General features: G+C 35.3%; 1 protein-coding gene across 2 annotated transcripts in view; it reads right to left on the bottom strand.

The window, feature by feature from the left end:
• Nucleotides 1-22,265, bottom strand: part of Kdm3 (Lysine demethylase 3) — a 168,568-nt gene that overhangs the window by 9,199 nt on the left and 137,104 nt on the right. For both annotated transcript variants that reach the window (XM_089737227.1, XM_089737228.1), the window contains one exon: nt 3,134-3,620. In XM_089737227.1, coding sequence (XP_089593353.1) covers nt 3,134-3,620 — 487 coding nt within the window. The remainder of the gene's footprint in view (nt 1-3,133; nt 3,621-22,265) is intronic.

Here is a 22,265-nt window from a genome sequence, read left to right as displayed (position 1 = left end):
TTTAGTAAATAAACTCACGTAAAAAATACATTAGCTGAAATAATCTACTATACAAATCACATTCCTTTTAGAATTACACAAAACGACATTTCGCGGAAATTATTTTCGACTTAGCATAATAGACGTGACCATAATTTAAATTTTTATACGGCGCTATACACAAAAACCAAGCGTAAAAATTATTTCTCTGTAATGTACGTCAGTGCAAAATTACAATAAGTATTTCATAGGTACGTCGAAAACAAACATTAGCCATAAAAGTTCATGCAACTCATTCTCGATTACTTCACTGTTTTATACAGAAAATAATTATCGCCACAGGTTGTATTGATCTTGGTAATTTAATACCACAATATGCATAATATAATATTCGTTTGGCAAGAACTTCGATGATTCAAGACCAATAGCATTTACGCAAATGCCTCGGATTTCTCTACATTACGTCATGGGTATAAACGCAGAAAACGTGTTTACATCGTTTAACAGTACGCTAATAATCTATTCTTTGAAACAAGGTTATGTCAAAATATTTTATAGTAGTTTTAACAATTTCTCTCTCGCTCTGTCTCGTTTTCAAAATAGCAGATATCGATTTCCCTTATTTAGGTGAGTTTGCGGGCCGATGAACAAAATTATTTTCCGTCGTTTCAGTCGCATACAAATCAGTGATAATATCGTTATGAAGTTAATACTTTGCCAAGTTTTAAGCGGACGTCGTTCATACGTGCATGTTATATTGTATTAGTCATGTTTACAATAAAACATCATTATGTTTTAATTGGTTTTTCACACTGAGTTCATATGATCCTAATACCAATTGAATTAACTTGCTTGCCTTATTAGATTATTAATTTAATGTATGTTGCTAAGCTGTGTTGTATGTTGTGTTCAATAATTGTAGATAAGAAAGTATTATTCGATAAAGCGGCACGGCCTCCGAAACTAAGGCTGTCCTACCAACCCATTTTTTTTAAATCATAATTATTTTTGTTTTCGACCGGATTAAGATATTTTACGGCTTATACTCGTGTTGTTTTTAGCCATCACTAATCTAACGCTTCGAATACTTTATAATTTTGTGTTTCATTATACCGGGTAATTGGTTTCTAATTAATTCTAGTTACCTCGGGCTCATAAAAAAGGATAGGAACTTATAAGGAATGTATCATTGAAATTCTTCGAACAAGATGTTGCAAAACCTTTTTTATCCGTTTTCGTGAATGGGCGAATATTTGTTAGTATACTGAGTTTCATAAATAGGTCGCGAGTATACTTCACAAGAAGCACTACAATAATAGGACCTAGATTAAACAGTAAGTAGTCAGAACACAAGTTTCGGCAATTGGATTCGTTCAGTAATAATTACTATTAATAAAAATTAAACAATTACTAAAGGTTTTTGGTTACAAACTCGTCTCACAAATGCCTTAATAATTTTGCGTTTTCGTATTACAATATAATAGGTGTAGGTAATAATAATAATAAATTATGATATGTATCATCATAGACATCATAGACATAGACAGATCATAGACATATTACTTCACTAGTTTATAACGCAACAAAAACAGTAAATCTTTATTTACGGAACATTTTATGAACGATTTCATATATATAAAGAAACTCGTCTGGATATTGAAAACGCCTTATAGATAAATAAAAAATCTGATTAGGCATTATATTATTATAAGCTTGTGTTCAATTCAATTAAAATGAAGCCACATTTAAAACTTTGACCTTGATTTTTTTTAGCTCATTAACTTTTTACTTGTAAACTACAATCAAAATCTTACAATTTAGAATCATCACGAGATTGATTTAGTGTTATTTTATTAAAATGAGACGTTTTTAACATATCGTCTAACATATGCTCTGCATGAGATCATAAAAAGCCACGTAAAGAAATAAATCATAAAGCATTATCGATTGGTTTTACATAATTGACATGGTTATTTATAAATACAAATAAACGATTTTATACCAATTGCAACATCTAGTATAATCTATACTGATGAAATAAAAAGAATAAACTTCCGCTCATTAATGGCTCAATTGACGTCAATTATAAAACAAAACCTATTCATTCGCGTCCAAATCGAATTAAAATTCATGACCGGCTCAAGGATGTCGTTTTCCACACATACTTCCTGACATAACACATTTGACTGCTATTTACATACGAACAACGTTTCGCTGCATAAAATTTAGTTCGTCAAGTGAAATCGACCACCAACTGGTTATTAGGTAATAATTAAATTCAAATTGAGGTCCAAATTAATTTGTTTTATTAATTTATTGTCTACATTTCATTTAATATTAATGTTTTGTAACAGATCGATCGCATAGAAATTGCTAGTTTGACTGAATTTGAATCAAATTAACGTAAATGTGATTGATACTCGTACTATTTAGACCACAAGAGAGATATTAAGCAAATTGTTAATTTGATTAAGTAAACGCGAAAAATTTAAATGTCGATTCCTTTTAACGCTAAAAGGCGAGTAATACGAGTAGTTATTTAAGTCAGCAAGCAGTATGTTTATATTCTTTAAATTCCATATTAGATTCATTTCACCGCTTAGATAACGTTTTTTTTTGACAAACATATAAAAGGCCTTTTGTAGGTAACCATATCTTCCTGTAAGTAAGGTAAAAGGCTTTTGTCTAAGTACTTGTGTTAGAGTACCACGATTGTCAACCGGCATTTAATTTTGGTAAGCACGAGTAGATAGATCATCTTGCCAATTTTTGCTACTAAGCTGGCATGCGTTCCGGTTTGAAGAGTGTGAGATGTCATCAATTAGGATGGGTGACAGACAGCATTCATGTTATGTTTACGAGCTTCGGTAACCCATCAATTTCAGGTGGACCGTTAGCTTGAACGATTTAAAACATGGTACAAAATGTAATACTAGGCTTATGTTAATGACAATTATTTCAGTATGTAAATATCACACATGTAAATAAAGCTAAAGCAATAATACTGGCCATTTTTAGATTAAAATAGGAAAATTTAAGTACTACAATGTTTTATTTTCTTTATAAATAAATAAATCTACAGATCTTGTCGAATATTATATATTGTTGATTAATACAAACTGAAACTGAAGTATAATTATCAAAACTGGCTTACCGTAGCAGTCTTTCATGTCTCTCTCTGTCATACGCAAGGTACTCATCGGTGATGGCATGATGAAGCGGCGGATGTAACGGGGTTTGGTAGCGCTGCTTCCAGAGCAGCTCAGGCGCGTAGAGCGAGGGGGGCGGCGGAGCGGGTAGATGCAGCAAGGGCGGCGGCGGTCCTCCGCCGTACCCGTGCGCCATACCTCGCCACTCCCGCTCCTCCACGGAGCTGGCGGAGCCGCCTGACCGGACACCACTCACTCCTGAGTCGGACCGATCGTCTGCATCGCGAGCGCACACTATCACACAGTCGTCCTCCTCGGAGGCCACGGCGCTGGCAACACCATCCGCGCCCACACCACAACTCACTGCACTCTTCACTTCACTGTCACTTTTAGCGCACACCTCCGATTTGCTCACTTCCTCTTGTTTTTTTACACACTTGGTTTCCTCACTAACATTGACGACATCACTTTCACTGACACAATTTTCAGGACCTGGAACAATATAAACAATACATTAGTTTGTATTTAAATGAAATCAAAATCATCACCATCATCCTTAAATGAAATCAGAAAGTAATATTTTAGTATTTAGTAATACGGTATAAAGTTAAAGCTAAGCAATATTCAATTCAAATTTATTTATAAAGGCGACTCTCCACGTGTCACATCAAATTATTAATGTTTGTTATCACCAGTGTGCCAGATGCATATTTTCAAGCGACTGACGTCAACAACGAGCGAAGAAACATCAGCATGTTTGGGATGAAGCCAAAACGGGCTCATTCACGCAACACCCACGCGGGGAACTTGTAAAAAATTACAATTATTTTTATACTTTATACTTATATTGCCTCTAACAAAAATAAGTCATCGACAAACATAACAATTTTATTGTCACGGTTCCAAATTATCTAGTAGAACGTTCGAATCGAAAATATTTTTTAAGAATAAACAATGTTTGTTGCTGTTGGTCAAATATAAAAAGATATGTTAGATATGTTAAAAGTAGAATATGTAAACCGGAACAGGAAGATAAGATACGTGAGATTATGTTTACGTGGGCAGCCAAGCATGTTGGCACTCCCATCAAGCCACACGCGAATGACGGCTGGATCGTAGCCAATACGCCCAGCGCCAAACGCTCAGCGATCATCGGACATTTGGCGCTTCACCAGAACGAGGGCAATGTGACAAAGACGCGCCTCATAAAATTTGCGAAATACGTACCTACACAGACAGTTAGATAACATTGACAGGTTTTCTAATCACCTATAAAATAATTTACTGAAATGGGATGACCGAAATTTTTAAAATTACGAATTGTTACGTTACGTCTATATGAACATATACATATATATTTATGCCTGTGTGTGTATGTGTTGTCCACAAAAAATATCTGACTGAAAATAAAATAGTTTGAAATTCTATGCGGTTTTTATTTGTATATTAATCAAGAATTTAAATGAGATGTCCTACATGACGAGGTCTCCGTCTTCGTAATCGCGTAAAGAATCTTCCAGTATTAATTTAAGCACTGTAAATATTTAATTATTTAAAAAACATTTATAATAGTCTACCGCAAAGTTATCGTTGAGGCAAGCGTCGAGGAAGCCATTTAACTTTAAGCTACTAATTAACTCGTTAAAACCGGTTTAAAGAAATCCCAAGAATTATATTATACATTGCCTGTGTATTCGTATTCTTTTACCAGCTTGGGTCTTTGATGTCAAATAATTAAAAAAAAAAAACATTGAAAAAACAAGACCTTGATGTGACAGATACAGTATGTGTACCTACATATAATATTAATATGCAAATATAGAGTAATATTATAAATACTTTCAAAAATAAACGCTAATCTAATCAGAATACAAATGGTATGACGTAATATGATACAAACTTGAGTGGGCATATGGATACGTGCGTTGCACAATCTCGATAGATAGGTAGCGGATAAACAGTTGATAAACAATGTTCAGTAACAAGAAATGAAAAACGTTGTGTTTACGAAATAAAAGAATCGATGAAAAGTAGAATAGACATGACTTGAATAAACAAAACTATTGAATAAACAAGTTGTGAAACAATGCGACCATGATCAAAAGCTGAGGACAATAGAGTAACAAATAACTCGGCGGGGAAACGCAGACTCCTTACGGCAAAGTGATTGACAAGACAAACGCTCAGACGGAGCCCGTAAGCCTATTCAGCACATAGAATTTGTGCACAAAAATAAAATTCGACGTGTTCAGAATACTTCACAGACTATAGAAAAACATTTAAGAAAAACCAAACAACAAAATTTCACATCGTACGCATAATAAAATAACATAACATCCTAAATTATAACAGTCGAAAAGGTGGATCCGTATTAAGTGGGTTATGTAAGGCGACGCAAATAGTTCTGTGAAATTCGAGCCTTCAAACTGTGCAAATATAATAGGTAGGTAGGCACTCTTTGTGCTTTCGGAGACACGCGCAGTTTTGAATTATTCATTTTAACATACCACTTTACGTATGACATTTTGTTTTTACCGATCTTTCGAGTATAGGTAAACCAACCACACAGCTGCGTAAATAGCATGCGTCAATTTATGTGCAATTCTAATAAACAATCGTATTGAGTTCTATTTTCCATTATAGTAAAGTATTGATGAGGATAAGAGGTCAAAACCGTCATAACTATTTGTGACGAGTTCTATGAAACCGACCGCATGACTTGGCGGCGATCAATCATCGGGCCTTTCTATTTGAAACACGAACTGAAAAGTATTGAAATTTTTGATTTATTTAATACCTACTTCTTTGAAAAGATAAACGATTATAAATCGAGAGCACGGTTTATGTTACGTGCTTCTGCTAAATTTCAGCGTAACCATCGCAGTATGCTATGACGTTTAAACGGTAAGCCACGAGTCAACATTTATAACGATGCGATGTTTCGAAGCGCGTTCGTGAAGTCGAAGCCATCTCGTTAAAACCTACGAAGCGTATCGATTCCAACTCACCGACCGTGTAATGAAACACTTCCACTCGGACAATAACCGTTAATACATTTACTCGTGACAAAGCTTTCCCTGTCCCCCTTCGCACTGCAATTACACTTTTTTAGTGGAATGTTAAGTGAATAACATAATTATGATAATTATGTACCTACGTGGTCAAGTACTTTCTGAATTCACTTTCTATAGTTATTGTATAATTTTATTCTCAGTTTTCAAATGTCAAAGCGTTTGCTTAATATACGGAAACTCGGTTCGCCCGTTTCGTTGTATTGTTGTGATCGCTCGTATAGATTACAAAACGTTCTTGGCGCATCGGTTATCGTGACTTGGCCTGCAATAGCACCTTGAAGATACAGTGTAGCTCTGTATCTATCACGACTGCTTGACTCGTGTTGTAAATTGCGCAATGCGCTATCCAAAGAGCACGGAGCAGAGCAGACTGCAATCTCTGCTTACCATCTCACGACGTGCCTTGATAACGTGTAAATTCAGACACCGAGTATTTTAACTGGAGACAAGTATTCAAGGAATTTGTTTTGTTGCTTTGAAATATCTATTTTGCACCAATGAAATGTCAATTATGCATGATCAGTAAAGAAAGTAGTGCTAGAAGTGTTCGAATAACGATCGTAATGTAAGACAAAGGAATTAGATAACAGGAATTAGGTGGAACAAGCACGAAGGGTCATTCCGAGTTTCAACAAACAATAGAGCGATAAAGCTCTCGAATCGATAACGAATTGCTGTTTACGCTAACAATGCACGCTCGGAAAACGTTGCTTGATATCGCATACCGATACTAAAGGTCATTCGATACACGACTAGTGTAATAGCATGATAAGTAACGCATTATTTATTGTACGCGATACGTTGAGCTGTCGTTAATCGGTTATATTAATATACTAATAGGTACTTGCAATTAACAGTTTTGAGTTAATCGACAGCAGCACGATCGTTAGCCATAACGATTTAAGCGGAATCACGGAAGGTGAGTAGCTATTAATGGCGCTATAAATAGAGGCTAATCGATATGACTGATATGTTACGAGATTTTTCAAAATCGGAATTTTTTTCCTCTAAAACCTGTTTGGATCAATTTAATGACTAGTTCATGACTTTGGAGTATTACTTCGGTTTTCCATGAGAACTGCTTGTTTAATGAACGAAAACTTAGAAACGATTTCAAATTGCAGGTAATGAGCTACTGCCTTATTTAATAACAACGTAAGCGATTACCAGTTCAAATGTGTTCAACATATATTATGACGTGCCATATCACATGTTAAATTTATCGATTACTTCAAAGGCGAGAGACATCATTCGCGACGAGGTGTGAAATTATTTATTAAACGACAAATATAACTACTATGATTCCTTAGTACTTACAGTGTGGAAAATAGTTCCAGAATCCAAGTAATTTTGAAATATTATACAGCTTCACTCTTTTCAATAACACGAACACAAATTAATCTTCCGTTAAATTAAAACTAAAACTTCCTTTTAAACTAAACGAAAGTTAGTATCACAGATATTCACAAAAATATTGTACGGCGAAGTTTTAATGAATCCTGATATTATCCTGAGGTGTCCTTGAATGCGGCCAGGAAATTGTAAAATACGTTCACCTGCACTCACACACACAACGTAGTCAGTCAGCACTCGGTTAAGCTACACTATCACGACTGAAAATTTTAGTCGTGCCTTGCAGACGTACTAGAGCCTCCGTAGCGCACAAAGAACTGAACGCGGGGACCGGGGGAAGTGGAGTTTGCAGGAAAAGGGGGCGGGGGAGCTCCGCCGCGGCAGTCTCGCGACAGCGACGTAGCAGATCGTGATCGTAGCAACACTAGCAACAAGTGAAGGGCAACGCGGGGGTGAAGCAAGACGGCGGGGCATAATTTTGGGGAGGCTCCTATACCCTAGTCGCACACAAAGAGCGCACCTGATATAAAGCCCTGCACGCATGGGATGAACCGGTGAAGATCTCAAATTATTCACACAATGCATTTGGGGAGCGGTCATGTATCAACCGGGTTATTTTTTTATATAGCAATTCACGAAACATGAATTGTGAAGTTCAGCAATTTATAAATTTATAATTTTCTATTATGGTGTCATTGATTTCTTAGCAGTTTTATGGATATCTCGTTCTACAGAGGCGGTGAACTCTTCTACCCAACTACAGCATTAAAAAATAATGTAGCAGGAAAACTAGATATTATTACTTTAACATCCCGAAATCAAAGGCCCAAATTTAATTTCTTAAATTATGTTAAAATATTCATTTATCATATTAAAGTCGTGAGTTTAATGAAATCGTGCCGCCTACGTAACCAGACGGAGAACTTCGAAAGAGTTTTATTACTAAAACACAATAATGTTACAATATATTAATTTATTTCATGGAAACAGAATTGGTATTTCCGTTTTTCCATGTAACAAGATCTATTAGTGTCTTAGCTGGTTTGACTTGCCGTAAAAACTTGTGCGAGTTGTTTTGGTTATAAATCTGTTGAACACATTATATGATATATCCAAGGCTAATTAATAATAGGTAAACTGTAAGATCTCTTAAAAAAAACTCAAGCGTTGGCACTCAAGAACATAATTTAAGGTGGTGATTTGCTTTTTTTTTAACCAATGATAAAATAAATGAAAATGATGAAATGAATGGAATACATTGAAATGTAAACAAATACAAACCAGTAAACCGTAACATATAGAGAATGTTTTACAATAGCTCGACAATTTGGAATACGTCCAATTTCTTGACATGCTATCCGAAAAATGTATGTACTTACTTACCCACATATTTTAACGAGCGGAGTTCATACAGGTTATAGATGATGACAGAAATCCATTGAGAGTTACACAGTCGTAATAGTTTATGATATAGAGTAACTTTATATATCGTTATACTGCGAATTTAATCTATACGAACGCTACGCTTAATAAAACGTAAAGAGAATGTTATTAAAACGTTTTTATTACACTAAACGATTTTTTTGTTCTGGCCGAAATAATAATATCACGAAAAACCTAATTACTTTTTTGTTATGTATTAACATGCATAATACAACGTATCGCTGTATTTATTATTAACACAGTTTTTATTACTTCGGTTCGTCATGCGGGCAAGCGGATACGTGTAAGTAAATTGTTAGGCAAAACCTGTTTGCGAAGTTTTTTTTTTGTGAAAACAAGCAAAGAGGTCGCATACCTGATTTTGGCCTTGTGCTAATCGAGTTAGCGGTTACATGCGAATAACTAATGCTGTGTAATTTACACATTCGATGTATAAAAACTGCATCACAAGATAAACATTGAGCTGTTATTTTTAATGGGCACATTCACTTTAAATGACTGTTATGTTCTAAATAACAATGATAAGCGGTAATGCTCGAGAGAGATAACCACGCGCATGTCTACATAATCACGTTCTTTGATATGAAGTAGGAACACAACCTCACGACTAGATAATCTCCTAAAAATAAATGTTTTATCATACAATTGTTGGCGTACACAGTCATATACATAAGATAGCTCGCATAGTGAGAGAGAGGTGGGGAATTTGTTGATAACAAAATACAACAAACACGGCAGTTGATAACCTGGTTGCAGTTGCTGATAACGACCCCGTTATCCCGCACATTATTTGCACAGCTTTTTTTTATAATACATTCACGTAAATTACATTTAACTTATTTTTATATACCCGATAACATTCTGGGAAACACAAATAAAAAAAAAAAAACTATTTAGACTTAACTTTAAGTTATTTTTATATCGTAAAGGACCTTGATACTAATCACATTAAATTAAAACTATTCAAATTAGCATTAATGACGGTACATTTTAAAGGCATTTACGATTGAACTGTTTCGTTCATAATCTTGAAACAGTTCTCATGTACTCTGTGGATCATTAGTTGTTAATTGTTTTAAAACTTTATCGCATACTTCTTATCATATGTTCTATTTTAATTTCATAATTAGTTTTGTTTGCTTGTAAAATTCCCTTATTCGTTACACATGTTTTTCAAATACATATACGGGGTCAGTATGTTCAACTCGCAACTTGTTTAGGAATACACACAAAGTCGTAATTTTATATCACGACTGCTAAAATAACAATACGTTATTCAGCTTTATCGATAGCTTACACAGCTGCGGTTGAGAACTACTCGACAATCGATACTACGATTAAATTAATTCCACGTCTATGCCTGATGCAATAATAGTGAGTCACGATGATATTCTACTAGTGGACACAGCGGTCGATTTGTAACATCACTATTCATTAGCGTCATAGGAGCCATGACCAATAGCTTGGACGCAGTCTTCTCAAATTTAGATCAAAGAATTTTTAAACGACAATTCTGGACTGTTGCCATAACAAGCTTGTCAAGATAGTTAATACTTATTATTAATTCAAAGGAATAAGTGAAACTTCCGATGTGAATCGAAGTATTTCGTCATCATATCTGCGAGGACCGAGGACCGGTCGCCGATCGAATGTCAAAAACCGCACGACGCAATAAATTGTTGTCTCATGGAGAGTAAACATCGGCGTTCGGCCGCATTCATGCATAATTGATGAGGGTTCGAAACGAGCGCGTGGATTCCTGGCGGTCACGACTCGGTCGAGCTGAGCGCCTCGGGCAGCCATTTTGTGAAGCCTGCCCGCTCCGGGTGTGCCGCATCGTGAATATTAATACTCCTTTCATGATGTTCACCACTACTCTTGTTCAGATCATTTTATCAGTTTAGCGAATTTTTTTAATACGCTTTTATTATTAGCTTCAGATGTATGTTTGTAACGGAATCTTTGAACATGATTTTGACCCCCTTCAAAAGGTCGGATTAACACGAAATTTGGTATTCAATATTTAAAAAAAACTTGAAAAAAATTTAAATTCAACTAAAAAATGAAAAATAAATAATAGTTTAAAAAAACTAACAAAATACGTTTTTATAGAAAATCCAGCTAAAAAATTTTAAATAAATTTTAATAAATTTGAATTAAAAATAGTGTACGAAAAAATGATTTTATTGTAAAAAAAGCGTGGGGTGCATGGTATCAATAGTTATAAATATTTTATGGACAGATATGAATAGAAGGGTTATTCTTGATTGTTTTCGCTTCCGCTGCACTCCGTCAGCACGTAACGATCTTGACTCGAGTATTACAAGCAATTATCATTGGCATGCAATGTGCAATTAATACAAAATCATTATTGTTCGTTTCTATTGTTGCCGTCCGAGTAAATAGAGCATGCTTCGTTTTAATACATAATAAACTGAAACGTACAATACGACGCTGCGACTCTCACGCGCCGCCATTGTTCCGTGTAATCGCCATCAAGTCTTTTCCCTCGCTAAGCAATTCGACGTAAGCAGGGGACGTTTCTCAAGAAATATTATCATAGAATATTTAAATGAATACTTTTGTTAGGGCAAGGAGAACACGAGCGAATAGTCAAATAAATAATCAAGTAAATGTGGGATTTAGCAATAAATTCACTTATAAAAATTAAAAAAACAAATCATTTGTGATATTATAAAAACACAAACTTTTACTAGCGGTCCCTTTTTTGAATTGAGTGATCGTTATTTTCTTTTAAAAGAATTGTCGCCAAGGTAAATTAAAGTAATGATAACTTAACGTATACCGTTGAACAGGTCTCGATGAATGTAAATGAAATACCACGCCCGCCCGTCTGCAGGGACCACAAAGGGTTGCCATTCAGCACACTGCACATGCGTGAAATGTTCATTACACTCTATAAGATACAATACATATAAACTTGAATAAGCAAACTTTTGATAACAATGCAAGTGATCGACACGTAAAGGTAGAGGGGGAAGAGGTCAACCGAAGAAGACATGGATAGAGAGTGTGAATGACGATATGAGAAAGAGAGAGAGGAGTGAGTGTTGAGATGACGACTGATGGAAGATAATGAAATAGAAAAATTCGCTGTACCGACTCCACCTAGTGGGATAATATAATATTACTACTAATATTATACTTGATAAATCCCAATCCTTTTTAGGTATTACGTATGAGCTCTATTTTAACAATATTCGATAATGTTGTAAAAGACAAACATAATATGTCGCGTGAGTACCAACCACGGTTGTTCGTCGAAATAATCGAGTGTTCCATTTTAACATTCTACTTCTTCTTCTTCATCGTTCTCTCAATGCTGAGGATCGCAACCACATGTGGACTTTCCTCCATATTGCTCGGTCATGCGTGGCATGGACCGCATGTTATAGACAACCGCTTTCGTAACCAGATCTGACAATCTGGAAGATGTTCTGCCTACAGAGCGCTTTCCCTCTATGCTACTCAAAATTATGAGTTTCTCTAATTTTAACATTAGAATGGCCGTAATCGCACTGTAATCAGCTAAGTAGTTGGGGAATCTAAATACTCAACCGATAAAAGCCAGGTGGGTCAATGAATTTGCGTTTTATCATATTATTAGTAGGTAATAAATAAAAAGATTTCCAAAGTTCTTCACGTATTAACGCCGAGAGCAAACAATGAATTTTCGATGATAGAAATAAATTACGGAGCCTTTGAAGTTATACAGAAGACCGATTGATGTTTACAAGTGGGTCAGTTTGTTGAGCGTGTACTAGAATCGCTTTTATACCATCTGCGTGATGAACAGACGGCATAACAGTACACAGACAGCTGCATACACAGCCGTACTTCCTGGCACCGATACCCAAACACCTATTGTTGAAGAGTTACACATTTTTTAATATTCACGGGGCATATAAAATAGCTATATGTACCCTACTTGCTCATTATAACATTCAGCTGTGTATAACTCATAAGCCAAAGGGTTTGATTACTTAATAGCATATGATTAAATTCTTATTTTCTTATAACTTTTCCTTATTTATACGTAATTACATTTTTATCAATAGACACGTGCTATCTCAAGTATTTTCTGATACTGATAATTGTAAACATTATATTGATCCGTAATTTAAAACATTTACTGGGTAAGAGCCGATCGATACCGTCTACATTCGTTTCTTAATAGTTTTTTCTAGTCAAGCAATGAAATATAGGGTGTTTTTTGCACACATTATACCCAAACAATTTGTAGTGAAGCGCTGGGAACCAAGCTCGCGTGAGATCAGAAAGTCGTGATCGTTCGCCACGAACCACCATGTGCCTCACTCAATTCACTAATCAAAGGAGCAGAATGATTGCATTGTTAACGTGCATACCTTTTCATGGATTTTTATTTTCAAATGCGAACACCCTTTATTGTAACAATATGTCTTGCAAGTCTTGCACGTCCGCAAAAGTAAACGAGATATTGAGCTGTTTAATTATAACAAACGACAATTAATTATCATAGATTAACCTATCATTACAAAATATATACTAATCGTTATTGACTACCATTGCGCAACGTTTAATGTGAATGTAACCGCTATTGTAGATGACAAAATCTATAAAAACATACTCCATAACATGTCATCAACTATTTATGTAACTTCCTGTCATTACCATTCACGGTCTCAAACGGATAGATTACAAAACATAACGTCACTAAATCACTAGTGACAGAAAGGCCGAGCACTAGTTAAACGGGGAGGGTGTCCACCCCAAGGCTAGGCCTATTCAAAGCAAGAGCATTAAACTCTTGGCCATTAGTTGTCACGGGTCCTTTAGAGATTGCACACATTCTGCAGATTGGAACAGCGCCAAGATATGTATGTGTGTTTGTCGGGACGTTAAATTAACTGTTACGGAATACCGATGTAATGAATAAGTGCATTAAATGTTTTTAAAGTCTTTTCGATGGGGACATTGTTTGATAAAAGTATTACAGATAAAAAAATATTTACTCTATTGTGCATTTTTCGTAATTAACTATTGTGAATCAAAACAAAACAAAAAATCATATCAATTTATTTAATTCCGACACAATTTTTTAATAACGTAATATTTTCTGAAAGGGGGACACGTTTTTATAATTTCAATAGCGTCGAAAGATTATTGAACTGTGAGGGGAGGCATAAAGAAAACGTCACAATTGAGCCGCTAAGGGGAAAAGGGGTGGAAGTGGGCTGAAGGGCGGAATAACCACCCGCCCCCTCCCCCAAATACCTTGAAGGCTGTTTACGTTGTCGCCATGAATCGAAGTGAATCCTGGGGCGAAACTTTGATTAGTAATCCTTTATTTATGATGACAAGATACTATTTATTGGATGTTTATCCCAAAATTTTTATTTGACGATAGTTCCTAAAACTTTTCTATAGTTAACCTAAATGCTACATTTTTAACACTATTGTTAATTTAACGTAAACTTATATATACTTTCATATTTTAATCACAATTTCTTTATTGATTAAAACGCTATTATTGTAGGTGAAATTTAACGATTTCAATCACTTCTTTTATTATATTTGTTCCTATAATAACCATACGTACATACATATTTCCTGTTCCGGGCAATCGCCATGACAACGATAGAATCCGTATGCTTGAGCACAAAAACCTCCCTTATTTCATTATTTCTTACAATACTCCCCTCGGAACAGCTGATTTTATTCACCCGCAATTTTGTTAGGCCTTCGTGGAATATTTTCCTTTTATATATTGTAATTTGATGCTAACGATTCTTAGTGATCAAGTGACAATTTAGATTTTAATGAAATTATTTGAAATAATAAACAGTTTTATTGATTACGATTGATTTAAATTAAAAGCAAAAATTAACACGGCCCACAGAGCTGCTGTGAATCAGATAACACTTAAAGTAGAATTATCGTCAAGTAGGTAGAGTTATGTGCTAAATATAGTTAGAGCCCACGCTCTACCCACGCAGACCCTCCATGTTAACCCTTCAGACGCCAGCGGCACACAAAGGCCCTCAGCGGCTTTCCTTACTCACCCTCTTTACTTTATTCACATGTAAAAGAATAACATTTATGTAAGATATGACACAATTTTGCGGGTACGCTTAGATTAATATTCGTTTCAACGATTAATGACGATGAAAGGCGATTGCATGCAGCAGAGATGCGAATGTTGCGATGGATGTGTGGAGTAACGAGAGTGGATAGAATACGTAATGAATATGTTAGAGGAAGTCTGATAGTGGCACTTGTGACAGAGAAGCTGAGAAGTGCGCGTTTGCGATCGTATCGACATGTGATGAGACTATGAGACAAAATGAAAATGAGTTTGGTAAGAGAATGTTAACTATGAATGTGGAAGAATATAGAGGAGGAGGTAGACCTAAGAAGAAATGGATGGATTGCGTGAAAGACGATATGGGTAAGAGGGGAGTGAGCGAAGAAATGGTATATGATAGAAGAGTATGGAAGGAGAAAACATGTTGCGGCGACCCGAGGTGACTGGGAAGGACAGGATAAAAAAAATTGGATCATACGGATTGAACTGTTGAAAATTTATTTAAAATACATTCATCATTATTAGAGATGCCAGTGTTTCATTTTATGTATGCTTTGTTCTGAACAAGGCCAATAAAACACATAAGTCTGTTAAATAGTTGTACATAGTATATAATTATTATAGACGTCGTGTCCGCGTAAATATCCGAATTACGTTCACGTTTTCGTGTCAACATCACGTTTGTATGTTCCATTATCGAGTCACGACGCCCCACATCCATATTAGATTTCTACTTTGCAAATAGATAACACAACCCACGTCCATCACTTGTAGATAGGCGAACTCTAACATTATACACATTGTAATTATGATATTTCACACTATATTGATAATAATAATAAATCGGTTTTTTTATTATCATTTTGCGGCAACGCTCTTTTGTACCAAACAGAAAAATTTAATAAAATATTACGATGACATCATCACGAATAGATTCGATATGAATAGCAAACAGAGCTTCGTAAAAATTAATGTCGGGAACATGTGTGTCCATTGGACTTTTCGATGACTCATTCGTGTCTCCTAGCGACGTCAATAATAATCGACAGTTTAATTAAATTGCGCGAGAACTAGTTGCATCCAATAAATTGCGCGGTTTAAATACGATTTATGCAATTCAAATGTCAGATAGTTTAAAACGGCAAGGCCAACATTATCGGGCCGAAAATCTACACGTTTTATGTGGGCCAGTCAGAACGGCAGCAAGTAAGGTAACATAATGGCATTCCTTTGAATGTACAGTAGCGCAAATTACAATCGTGATAGTTTCGTTTTTCACGTTCCAACGATTCTGTTGTTCGCGCTTTTATTCGGCAATTGCATTGTCGATCGGGTGAATCGTGACCAGTCAGACCAGATCTCTTGTTGAATTTGCAGTTTGTTTTCTTTCATTATAAACATTAAGGTAATAACTCCACGAAGAAGTCGTAAAAATATATCCATACTTTTGTTACAAGTATTTTTAAAAGGTTGTTTTTAACGCGCGTGACTCTCGCACTCCATAATCCACCATCTACCATATTTATTGCGCAATCAAAGCCGACGCGACGGTCCGTAATGTTTTGCTATTCAGTAGACGTTCCCCGGCCTTTACTTTCTCGACTCCATATAAATAATCTCAGCTTTGGCAGTCTAGTTTCGTAAAACTTTCTTGGGCCGTTGTTACGTGGCGGAACACGTGTCTATTGCCCGTATATGGTTTCTTACATGCTCAGTAGGTCGCATACATTAGTGAAGATAAAACTTTACAAAAAAAAACACCCTTGAAACAAAATCAATTATAACCATTTTCGACGGGCATACCTACTAATAAAATTAAAACCTTGATTAACATTTAGTCGACGTGTTCAGGTTACGATAGCAAACCGGTATTAAAACGAGTTTTCAATGTCAATAATATGAACAAAAAGTACATTATTGGTTTCTCACAAATATAACATTGGGTGAAACTTTTGTTTCATTTGACTTTAAATAGCCTTAATTATGATAAACGTTTAATTGTTATTTTATGATTTCCGTATCTTTTTTTAATGACTTATCATCTACTGCCTAAATGAGTAAGTAGGTGAGGAAGGAAAAATTATAAAGGAATAAACATAATATATACTTTTCTATAATTAACTTTTAAATACATTTATTACTATTAATACTATTAATTTAATCCATAACAAATTAACTTAATTACGAAGTATTGTAACGTTTTGCCTTGTTTATTTATAAAGTTCTCGTTATAAAAATCGTCGGTGTATTATAAACACGACAGGAAAACTGGTATGTTATTATTTTCGCTTTAATATGCAAATGTGGCGTTCGGATCAATAACAGGAAAGAAATCGAGGTGAATCAAGTCGTATCGTCGATAACATCAATTTAATGTTGTTCAGGACAGCGTCATCTGCGGTGTCAATTTACGTATAATTAATTGTTATATTTTATGATGATACCAAATAATTTTTATTACGATTGAGTTTTTTTTTTTTAAGTATTTATAATTGTGAAACATACGTGAGAATTTGGCTCGCGGTTAATTGGCTTATTTGACGTTGAGCTCGTTCATACATTCACAGCGGTCAGTTGTATAACGTTTTATTTGTTGCTGATTACGGATTCTTGGCGCCCGTACGCGAGAACCGGTCCCAGACCAGGCCATTTCATTAACTCATATCCGCCTTAGATAATAAATATTATTAGTTACTACAAATTATCAAGATACCGTTTAATTTTAATGCTGCTTGGTGTGTGATAGCATTTAATGAAACGTTACCAGATATTTTTGAGAGCACTGTAAGACGCATCGTGTGATGAATGTTTGAAAAAGTTCAAACTACTAAAAGCTTCCGATTATTTTATGTGAATATGTACGTACCTAAACCATGTTCACGAATAACTTTAACAATAATGAAATAAAGTGTAACGTCCGAAAGAATTATTGCCATTACTACCGTCCTGCCTATTTCTGGATCGAAGCAATCTTGCGTTCCATTTTGTAGAGTGAGATAGTCGTTGCAATGTTTATAGGGGCACTATTAATGAATTAACACAAGGTTAACTCGTCTGCTTATTTAGATCAATAACAAAAAACGAATGGAAATTTTAATTTTTCATATTCTAATGTGAAATATCTATTCCTTAGGTGGTTTCATTGCAAAATACACATACGTAATGGCATGCTAACAAATCAAGAAGCCAGAAGTCAATGACTAAGCCGTGGGCGTAAATAAATTCATAACTCAAACCTAATTTTGTCGAGATACTTCACTCGATGACTATAATTGTACTCTTGAAGATGTTAAGCGATGTCTCGTGTACGAAACAAACGAATATACGAATTACAGGTTATTTATTCAACAGTTTGTCGATATCCGTCACACCGATATATATTTATATATTGTTTTTGTTACTGCATTGACCTTTTGTGGACGTCTAAGAGTTGCGTTCATCTCTGTGTATTGTCGATTCCTATCTGTCGGCAGTATGGTCAAAAGGCCGTTGGCCCGGTTTACACGAGCGTGGGCCGCGAATGCGATTATGCGCGTGCCACATCACCGAGTATACAGTTACAATCAACCGACGTTTCCTATACGTGTGCACTCGCATTGTTTCAATATCGCGTGTGTTAATTATCTAATTACGCAATTGCATCGTCTCGTCACGAAACCTATTTGTGCGCGCCCGCCGACGCTCTCTTGCCAAAAGCTATTAATTACAGACGGAGAATAGAATATCTGTGCGGCTAATCCCCTGGAGACGGCTACGGTTACTGACAACGTTGATTAATGTCTGTAGCGTTCGTTTAACTCTTCTTTGTATACGTTCAAATATTGTGTAAACGCGAATAACCTTCTTTCGGGTTACTCGGACTTAAATAGTTTCGCATCTGACGTACAAATAAATAAATTATCGACGGTGATACGGGGCAGACGTGTTCCGATTGGGACCTTGCAGACGTATCCGTATTTAAATTAAGTGTTATTTGTGGATGAGGCAATAAAGGAAAGTGACAGTTGAGATCGCTTGGACAACGATCGACATGGGTGTAATTGATTATCGTTTTCATTGGCCTCGCATGGCAACAAATACATAAGAAGGCTACAACCGCGAACAATAGAATATGGAGATGAGATCGGTCGCACTCAGTACAGCTCTCAGCGACATTGCAAAGAGCGATAGCGGGCGTGCGAGGAATGCTAATGCTGGAAACAATTTTACTGTTGGTTTCCTCGAAGTCGACACGCGTGACGAACTCAGAACCGGTTACACGACACCGAACAGAGACAATGCAAAGGCGCTCGATTTCATTAGTTTTAATTTTCGTTTGTTATGCTTTATTTTTATGAAACAAAAAACGTTTCAAAGTAAACGAGTATTAAATATTTTAAGTGTCAATTTTGGCTAGAAGTTTTTGGAGGAAAACGTACAGGCAGGTACACAAAATTTCGTAATAATAAACTACGAGGTGTACGTACGGTCAATGCGCAGGTTCGATGGAGTATAAGCGATCAAAAGCCACGAATGTGTAAGCTGTGAGAACATGCGTGGCCTAAATAGATATATTTCAAAAGGTGAAGAAGTAACAGATTTAGAAAGTATGTGTTGAAATTTAAAGCAGTAAACGATTAGAAGAAGGAGGATAATGGATTTCTTGTAGTGTGGGACTTAAACGATTATTTTATTTCGGATAGATGGACTTGAGGACTTGAGGAGTGATTCAAAGTCTGAACAGCATAGGCATAACATAATGACAATGAGAGTCTGTTAATTAAAAATATTGAATTTCAACGTCACGTTTAATACGAAAACAATCTTTTTGGAATACATTACATTCGTTTTTAGGTAAAAACAAATTCAAAATATTTTCATGTTTCAAGTAGGTAATTAATGTTTAATACAATTTGTACAATAGTACATATTTTAGTAGCTGTTTTTCAAGACAAACGATGTAATGAAAAAAAAAACAATTCTTATAATTTAATGTGGGATGACCCTCAACACATTTTGGAGAGCACTTGAAGGTGAACTTGTAATTATTATCCAAAGAGGTTTTATTTTATTACTATGTCAATTGGTATTTGTTTGCATAGTTGCTGTATGATTTCTCTGGAAACAAGGTCTTTGTTAACAATCCAAATAATGTAAGCCTGATATGAAAACAAGATGCAAAATATGTGTAAAGTGCTAAATTTGTATTGTTTAATGCACGTCGACTCCAAACAGTTGTGTAAACAGTGTTGCGCAATCAATCATCGTACAATTGTCGATACAGTCGACTGAGGGAGCACGCAAGGTTAATAATATATTGCAAATGTGGTAAATCAAATGACCCTTCATACTCCGGTTCAAAATCGAATCATAATATGATATCCGTATTTAAATTATTCATATTTGTATAATATATTTATAAATATATGTATATATGTGTCCACCAGATGGTTGTCTGGAAGAGATCGCTCTTAGCGAGAACTCCGCCAATTGTTCTTTTTTGTGTACCTATTTAATGTTTCGCATTGTTTATTTATTTTGTTTACTATAAGTCATTATCTCCCTCTCTGTTATAATTTTTTTCATAATATTTTACTGATTCAGAAACCTATTTTTCTGATGGATAAAACAAAAAAACTGAGCCGTTAGCTCGTCTGCTTATACACAGCAATAAAATAAAATAAAATAAAATAATTGCAGAGTTAATTCAAATAAAACGAATATCGAAAACAGACGAAAATAGATTTGATGTCGTATAGTCGAAAGTTTACGAGGATTCCGCGAGTCGCTGTCTACGCACACTAGTTGGCGTGGGTTCAATTCCTGTTTGAAGTATTTTAGGAGCCACGCTTAGGGTTGCCATCTGTACTTTATAATAAAGTATTGTATGTACGTTATTTCAGGTAATTGTACTCTATACTTTATGTGAACAATAAAGTACACGAAAACACTTTATTTGGCATGTTTAGGTTTCTTTGGGATTTTGAAAAGTTTAGTTATGTATTTTTTCGTTAAGCGAAATACATCGATTGAGCAATCGATATCGCCGCTCGCCAACGCCACAACGCCAACCGTACCTAAGCACTCGTTTTTTAACAAATATTTCTGAACGCAACTTAGCCTCAAATGTCAACAATGTTAGTGTCACTAATTGTCAAAATTTCTTGTTTAATTGTATTAAATAAAATGCGCATTTAAAGATAATAATAATGAATAATAAATTGTACTTTATTTCAATACTATGCACTTTTTTTCTTACCTATAATAACCAATGTACTTTATCTGCAAAAAAAAAAGGTGGCAACCCTAGCCACGCTCGTTGTCGGTACCCGACCGGCCTGTTTACAAATAATAGTACAGTACCGATTCAATTCCAAGAGAATTTGTACGCATTGTGCCAAAAAATTTAGTGGTACGATTACGTGCTACACCTATGTACTTGTTATTATCGCCGGTAATATTCAATAGCAGTCTATGATTTTCAGTAATTACGCGGTCACCGTCCTCGCCAAACCCGTCGCTTGCGACGAAGGTTTCGACGAGTAAATTAACCCATAGACACAGCCCACTGAGTTTCTCGCCGGATCTTCTCAGTGGGTTGCGTTTCCTATCCGGTGGTAGATTCTGCGAGGCCCCGTGAGCTCACCTACACGTCAAGGAGAAGCTGAAATAGCTTCTCAAGGCTATCATCATAGGTAGGGGAAAAAAAAAGTAATTAAAGTTCAAAAAAATACAAAAACGGCAATTATTTGATTCACAAAACCATTCCATCTTAAAGCATCCTTATAATTAATATATTTCATAGTATTCACTTCCATAAAACTTGTCTTGGTAATTATACTTATGTACATACATATACATATATATATTATTTCCTACAAAAATTAAATGTGGTAGTATTTAAATACAAACTTTAAGTACTGTAAAGGTAAGTCTGACTTGTTCTTACTAATTACATTTCGATAATTATCGGCTTTTATTTTGTATTGTTTTTTTTTTTTTTGTAATTGATTATAGAGCGTCTCGTTTGACTTGTTGCTGCGGAAGATGAAATAAAGTGAGACGGGAGCTCCGGCATCGATAAGACAACCGGTTCTATAAACACAACACTATATTCGTGGGAGGGAACCGAACAAACCCAGCGGCTTTCGTAGAAAAACGGTGAGGCATTTACATGGAATGAAGAAAGGAATAATTTAT

Source organism: Bombyx mandarina, chromosome 23, assembly GCF_030267445.1.
Source record: "Bombyx mandarina strain Sakado chromosome 23, ASM3026744v2".
NCBI lineage: Eukaryota > Metazoa > Arthropoda > Insecta > Lepidoptera > Bombycidae > Bombyx > Bombyx mandarina.
This window is presented reverse-complemented; position numbering and strand designations above follow the sequence as displayed.